Genomic DNA, 7,314 nt, shown 5'->3' with positions numbered 1-7,314 from the left:
CCCGCGCGCACGTGCCGCTGCCCGTGCCCGCTATCTCTCCGCGAGGCGCCATCCAGGTGCGGCGGGACGGGAGGGAGGGAGGGACGGCCTAACTCGCCGCGGCACGCGAACAGAGAGGGGGGGCGGGTTAGGTGAGGGCCCACCTGGCGGCTCGGCGGGGCCCGCAGGCCCGGTTCGGCTCGCCTAGGGCTGCACGGTGTGGCCCGGTGCGGGAGGTGGGTGGGTATAAAGCAGGGGAGGGGCTGCACGGAGACCTCCCCCATCGCCTCCGGTTTCTCTCCTCCCCGCCCACCCACCACCACTCTCCCCCCTCCCTCCCTTCCTTCTCCGGAGCGGAGGAGAGAGCAGCCGCGCGGCCTCCGTGCTGCTGCGTGGTAGAGCCGGGCCTCGGGGTTCGCCTGTGGACTCCGCCTGCTCTCTTCCCGTGCTGGTTCGGCGCCCGACCGCCACCCGCCGCCAGCCATGGGCGGGCTCGAGGAGATCAGGAACGAGGCCGTCGATCTGGTGAGAACCGCTCCCGCTTCCCCCTCCCCTCTCTCTCTCTTCCGACGCCCTGTCTCCCGCGGTGATGCTTGGTTCATGCTGTATGTATGCGACGCTCGTTTCGAGCTGCTGTCCCCTGCTGCTTCGATCTCTCGACAGATGGGTGGAGAATCGCACCAACTGTCGTAGGATAGATTAATCCGCTGGCCGTTTCACCTGCTGTTCTTCTGCTCTTTTGGGGAATTATTATTACTGGCGGCGAAAGCTTCGGGAGGAATCCGCGTAGCTTTTAATTTTTTCCATTCATCGAAAGTTTAACTGGTTACTTTTTCTGTGAAAACGAAAAGAAATTAAAGGATTTCCTTGAAAGTAAACTTTCCATGTGAGGTCGTATCTCGCCATGTGAGCCTGCTCAGCGGCTCTTCAATGATGGAGAGGGCCAGCTGTCCATGGCCATGTAGCGCAGACACCCCATGTTTCTCCCTCTGATTTGCTCCCGCTGTGCTGCCGCCGCCCCGAAACGTACCGCATGCAGCCCCGCCGCTGTTGTTCGGCGGAGGAATTTTTGGATCCTACCCAGCTGTTTCAGTCTGCCGTATTTAATACGTAAATCTCTTCCTCCGTGGAACGGGATACGAGCACCGAATCTTAGATCTGCGCATAATTTCTTCCCCAGTTTTTATTTCGTCCACAAATAAATGACTACTAAAAATGCTAAGAATAAATGGGGATTTTCGAGCAGCAGTGGTAGTTTTTAGTAGAATTAGTGGGATGGGAGTACGGATTTGGTCTTGAAGTCAAAAGATAGTTAAGCACGGGCCGGACTCCCTGATCACGCGGCGCCGGATTAGTGGCCAACCACCACGAAGCGCGGAGAAATCCGTGCGTTCGAGCCGTTGCCTTTTCGTTTTTCTATCTTTGTTGACCGAAGCGCGCACCCCAATCCAGAAGCGGAGCCGTCGCTCGCTCTCGCTTATCCTATTGTTTTTTCGCCTTCACGCGCGGCAAGGGGTACGCATCTTGGCCGCACGCATCTCGAGGCAGCCTCCTGGGAGCGGTGAGTGCGTACGAGCGCCGGCACGTGGGTCCGCGGGGAAAAGTACGCACCCAACCAGGCGCGTACGGTCCAGGACACCCTGTCCTTGGCCGGCTTGAGCCGTCTGATCGAGATCAGACGGCCGTACGGATCCCCCAATCATTGGCCCCACGCCTCCTTGGTTGATAGATGCCCTCTTGGACTCTTCCCTGTTCGGATGTTCTGACCCCAGCTTTGTCTGGTAGAGGCTGGCCGGTGGGGCCCACGACGTGGAAGCTACTGTTTTGTACAACGAGCTGTGTTAGCTGTGTGATTTGTCTGTTCTAGCCGTCGCTGACTGAGTGGGGTCACACCTCAAATCATCGCATGATCTTGGTTCTCATCAATGGTTTGTTTCGCTTGTGTTTATATTTGCAGGAGAACATCCCCATCGAGGAGGTGTTCGAGCAGCTGAAATGCACACGCCAGGGGCTCACCTCCGATGAGGGGGCGCAGCGTGTTGAAATCTTCGGCCTCAACAAGCTCGAAGAGAAGAAGGTGAGCGTCGCTACTTGTTTCTGATGCAAGTTTGGTGCCTGATTTCTTGCCTCGTCTTAATTGCTACCTTGTGGGTCTCGATCCGCAGGAGAGCAAAGTCCTCAAGTTCCTGGGATTCATGTGGAACCCACTCTCCTGGGTCATGGAGATGGCCGCCATCATGGCCATCGCGCTGGCCAACGGTGGTGGGAAGCCCCCGGATTGGCAGGATTTCGTTGGAATCATTGTTCTCCTGGTCATCAACTCCACCATCTCCTTCATTGAAGAGAACAACGCCGGCAACGCAGCTGCTGCGCTCATGGCCAACCTTGCGCCCAAGACAAAGGTGAGCTTGGCACAGAATGCTGTCCTGTTAGGTTGCAATTTTCTTCCATAGTAGAATAGCCATGATATTTTATTGGTCTGCTTCCAATGTACTTTTCTAGTGCCTGCTTTCAACTGTGATATAGAAGTTTAGTTTTGAATGGATCAAATTCCACCATCATGAAAGAAAATTTAAATTGTTTGTTGAACCTGGCTTAGCAATTGCAATTTATTGTACATTAGTACTATAACTGTATAGTACTTTTGTTCTGCAACTGATAGTCAAGCTCCAGCTTTTTGCCTTAAGCTAGGTACCTTGCAGGCATGTACCATTTGGTGGAAACTTGCTGCATTTATTTTTATTGAGTTGTGTTTGTTTGTTTGCCCATTCTTTTTGTAACATGCATTACTGTTGCTCATTCCAGGTGCTTAGGGATGGTCGATGGGGCGAGCAGGAGGCATCAATCTTGGTTCCTGGTGACATTGTCAGCATCAAGCTCGGTGACATCGTCCCTGCTGATGCTCGTCTCCTCGAGGGTGATCCTTTGAAGATTGATCAGTCTGGACTTACAGGAGAGTCTCTCCCGGTGACCAAGAACCCTGGGGATGAGGTCTTTTCTGGATCAACATGCAAGCAGGGTGAGATTGAGGCTGTGGTCATTGCCACTGGAGTACACACTTTCTTTGGCAAGGCTGCTCATCTTGTTGACAGCACCAACCAAGTCGGGCACTTCCAGCAGGTCCTCACTGCCATCGGAAACTTCTGCATCGTCTCGATTGCAGTGGGAATTGTCATTGAGATCATCGTCATGTTCCCGATCCAGCGCCGCAAGTACCGTGCCGGTATTGAGAACCTGTTGGTCCTCTTGATCGGTGGTATTCCGATTGCCATGCCTACAGTTTTGTCGGTCACCATGGCTATTGGTTCCCACAAGTTGTCCCAGCAGGGTGCTATCACCAAGAGGATGACTGCCATTGAAGAGTTGGCTGGCATGGATGTGCTTTGCAGTGATAAGACTGGCACACTCACCCTTAACAAGCTCAGTGTTGACAAGAACCTGGTTGAGGTGTTTGCGAAAGGTGTCGACAAAGAACATGTGCTGTTGTTGGCTGCAAGGGCTTCAAGGGTTGAAAACCAGGATGCCATTGATGCTTGCATGGTTGGTATGCTTGCTGATCCTAAGGAGGCAAGAGCTGGCATCAGGGAAGTGCACTTCTTGCCATTCAACCCTACTGACAAGAGGACTGCTCTGACTTACATCGATGCTGAGGGTAACTGGCACCGTGCCAGCAAGGGTGCTCCTGAGCAGGTTGGTAAAACCATAGAAGTGCAGCGATGCTTCATTACATATTTGACATTTTTGTTAATTGCATTGTTCTTTAATGTGACTAAGGAAGACTTGGTATGAAACTTGAACAGATTATTACCCTGTGCAACTGCAAGGAGGATGTGAAGAGAAAGGTGCACTCTGTGATTGAGAAGTATGCTGAGCGTGGGCTTCGTTCGCTTGCTGTTGCGAGACAGGTACCTTAACTTCTAATACTTCAAATGCTATTTCTGTAGTGGCTGGTGAGTCAATTTCTAATGCCAAGTGAGACTATCACAGGAAGTACCCGAGAAATCCAAGGATTCTCCTGGTGGACCATGGCAATTCATTGGTCTGTTGCCCCTGTTTGACCCCCCAAGGCATGACAGTGCTGAGACCATCCGCAAGGCACTTGTTCTTGGTGTCAACGTCAAGATGATCACAGGTACATACACTGTCATACAAATTTTTGCTTAGAATTTTGCATGTTTGGTGCAAATTTAGCTAAACATAGTTATGTGATTTATTTCAGGTGACCAACTTGCTATTGGAAAGGAGACTGGTAGGAGGCTTGGGATGGGCACAAACATGTATCCTTCTTCTGCATTGCTTGGCCAAAGCAAGGACGGTTCACTTGAGTCACTTCCTGTTGATGAGCTGATTGAGAAGGCTGATGGATTTGCCGGAGTCTTCCCTGGTATGCTCCATTGCATTCTTATCTGTTTGGTTATGCAATGATGCAATTCTTAACTTGGTTTGTGTTATGCAGAGCACAAGTATGAGATTGTGAAGAGGCTGCAAGAGAAGAAGCACATTGTTGGTATGACTGGCGATGGTGTCAATGATGCTCCTGCTCTTAAGAAGGCCGACATTGGTATTGCTGTCGATGATGCTACAGATGCTGCTCGAAGTGCTTCAGACATTGTGCTTACCGAGCCAGGTCTCAGTGTCATTATCAGTGCTGTCCTGACCAGCAGGTGCATTTTTCAGAGGATGAAGAACTACACGGTGAGTTTTTTCTTTCAAAGTTGATAATTAGTAACCTTCTAAACAGATGATCACATCACATTCAGACTCATTGCTCTTTTTCTGTCATGTGTTATGCCAGATCTATGCAGTTTCCATCACCATCCGTATTGTGGTAAGTACCTCAAAGATATTTCTGCCCACCGAAACGCACTTCATATTTCTCCAAATTAATATCACTTCCATTTTGCAGCTTGGCTTTATGCTTATTGCCCTGATCTGGAAATTTGATTTCGCTCCCTTCATGGTCCTTATCATTGCCATTCTCAATGATGGTATGTACTCTTTTGTTGCCCATTAGTAGCCAATGCTCATGTCAGCATAACTTCTCACATTTATATGAAAAATTGCAGGTACTATCATGACAATATCCAAGGACAGAGTTAAGCCATCTCCCTTGCCCGACAGCTGGAAGCTCAATGAAATCTTCGCCACTGGTGTTGTGCTGGGAACCTACCTTGCTCTGGTGACTGTCGTCTTCTTCTGGCTCATCCACAAGACAGACTTCTTCACCGTGAGTTTTCAAATTTCTTTGAAAAACATCAAGATATCTTTGCATTAAAACTGCTGGTAGGAAAATATCAGTGGGTTCTCACTTAAATTTCTTTGCGCAGAACAAATTCGGTGTCGAGTCAATCAGGAACACCGAATTTAAGGAGATGTCTGCACTGTACCTCCAAGTCAGTATTGTGAGCCAGGCTCTTATCTTTGTGACTCGTTCCCGTAGCTGGTCCTTTGTTGAGCGCCCAGGTTTCCTCTTGGTTACCGCCTTCCTTCTCGCACAATTGGTACGTGAACAACAGTTTATCTGCAAAGTAAGAAATTCAGGACAATCCAATCCTTAGCTGAACCTTCTCGATGCAGGTTGCAACACTCATCGCTGTCTATGCCAACTGGGACTTCGCAAGGATCAAGGGAATCGGGTGGGGCTGGGCTGGTGTTATCTGGCTGTTCAGCATTGTGTTCTACTTCCCACTTGACATTTTCAAGTTCTTCATCCGATTTGTGCTGAGTGGAAGGGCCTGGGACAACCTCCTGCAGAACAAGGTACCAAGTCGAACCATATCTCTGTGTCAGCACCTTTATTTTTAGGTACACGTACATCCTGGAGCAAATGATGACCCTCTGATCCTTGTTGTGCAGACTGCTTTCACCACCAAAGAGAACTACGGCAAAGGGGAGAGGGAAGCACAATGGGCTACTGCACAGAGAACACTCCATGGCCTTCAAGCACCCGAGCCGGCCTCCCACACACTGTTCAACGACAAGAGCAGCTACCGTGAGCTCTCTGAGATCGCTGAGCAAGCAAAGAGAAGAGCTGAGATTGCAAGGTATATTATCTTTGTGCTTCCAAACTGCTAATAGATCAGACGAGTCAGGCTAGTCGTTGATTGCTAATGCCCTTTTTCCTGATGATTATCTGCAGGTTGAGGGAGCTCAACACACTCAAGGGCCACGTTGAATCCGTGGTGAAGCTCAAGGGCCTTGACATCGACACCATCAACCAGAACTACACCGTGTGAGGAAATTGGACATTGAACCAACAAACATGACATCCGTGTTGGAGCTAGATTGGAATGGAGCTCCGCTTTAAGATTTTTCCGGTGAATGAATGAAACAAACATGGCTGATCTGACCAGCCCCTAGTTGTAAAGTGCTACCAAATATATGGTTTCGGTTGTCCGTCTTCTAGAGAGGTTTTAATGTTCTAGTGGAGTTATACCGTGTTTGGAGCACGGCGTGGTTGTAATCGTTTTCGCGTTTTACCCAGTTTCCCCTAACTAGTCGGTGATCTTGCGGAAGCAAGACGAGAAATAATCACTGCAAATTTTCTGCCACATGCTTGCTATCCCATCACATGGGTTTATACAAAGACAATTCTCGTCTATAAATATCATAGCTTCTTTTTCTGCAATGGAGTTTCAAAGTGTTTTTTTATACCGCACTAGGAGTACATATTTACAATGCTTGCTATCATTGCCAGTGGACTGGCTCCTGTGCAGCACAATTTGGCACCAACTTACGTTGGGATGTTTATGTAGTTAGCCACACATTTGAGTGAATAGTGAGCACGTAATTGTGTAAAGGTAGCTGGTTATGGACACCACGTTGGTTGAAGAAATCCAAATGAATTCGGCAGCAGTATTCTGTACGCCAGACGAGGACAGCGGTACGAATTCCATCCATCTCATCCCCGAACAAAGCGGGCGGAAAGCGAGGTGTAGATAAAATTGTTCCTTGCAAGGAGAGTTAGCCGCCGTGCCGTCATCCTCAGAAAATGCTTGGAAGCAATAATACCGGCTATTCTTCCACGCACGAAGAGAAAGCTCCTCTTCCTGCCCTCCGCCACACAATACAGTACTCTCTACATCCCAAAGGACGAGAATCTTTCCGAGGACGAATCCGACCCACCACCACTTCGCAAGGAGAGATAGGGTCGAACCTGTTCACTGCACCCCACGGTCGCCGTTGCATTCCACCCTTTCGTTTTCTTTCCCCGCTCGCTTTCGGAACCGGATCCAAAGTCCGATCGCCGTACCCGCACGACGTCTATCAAAGAGCATGCGCATACACCGGCCGGCGCCGGCTGAGAAGCAGCGTCCACCGAGCCGTAGTCCTGGG

General features: G+C 49.8%; 1 protein-coding gene across 2 annotated transcripts; it reads left to right on the top strand.

Moving 5' to 3' along the window:
* Window positions 1-234: 234 nt before the first annotated feature.
* Window positions 235-6,607, top strand: LOC543149 (plasma membrane ATPase-like). Of its 2 annotated transcripts, NM_001405512.1 has the most exons (15): window positions 235-504; window positions 1,937-2,056; window positions 2,145-2,381; window positions 2,785-3,669; window positions 3,780-3,884; window positions 3,967-4,111; window positions 4,199-4,363; window positions 4,436-4,674; window positions 4,775-4,807; window positions 4,886-4,967; window positions 5,046-5,206; window positions 5,307-5,480; window positions 5,557-5,739; window positions 5,836-6,023; window positions 6,119-6,607. In NM_001405512.1, the coding sequence occupies exons 1-15, from the start codon at window positions 463-465 to the stop codon at window positions 6,213-6,215; spliced, it is 2,856 nt and encodes a 951-aa protein (NP_001392441.1). In that variant the 5' UTR covers window positions 235-462; the 3' UTR covers window positions 6,216-6,607. The 2 variants fall into 2 exon arrangements, with proteins under 2 accessions (NP_001392441.1, NP_001392442.1); NM_001405513.1 differs by having other exon boundaries at window positions 4,775-4,967.
* The last annotated feature ends 707 nt before the right edge of the window (window positions 6,608-7,314 follow it).

This window comes from Triticum aestivum, chromosome 2A (genome assembly GCF_018294505.1).
Source record: "Triticum aestivum cultivar Chinese Spring chromosome 2A, IWGSC CS RefSeq v2.1, whole genome shotgun sequence".
Lineage (NCBI taxonomy): Eukaryota > Viridiplantae > Streptophyta > Magnoliopsida > Poales > Poaceae > Triticum > Triticum aestivum.
Note: the sequence above shows the minus strand (reverse complement) of the source record. Positions and strands in the feature narration are given on the sequence as shown.

Excerpts from the sequence above, each read along its gene's own strand:
- LOC543149 (NM_001405513.1), top strand. The coding sequence starts at position 463 with ATGGGCGGGCTCGAGGAGATCAGGAACGAGGCCGTCGATCTG. Across the intron at positions 505-1,936 it reads GGAACGAGGCCGTCGATCTG|GAGAACATCCCCATCGAGGA; the intron begins GTGAGAACCGCT and ends TTATATTTGCAG. Across the intron at positions 6,024-6,118 it reads AGAAGAGCTGAGATTGCAAG|GTTGAGGGAGCTCAACACAC; the intron begins GTATATTATCTT and ends GATTATCTGCAG.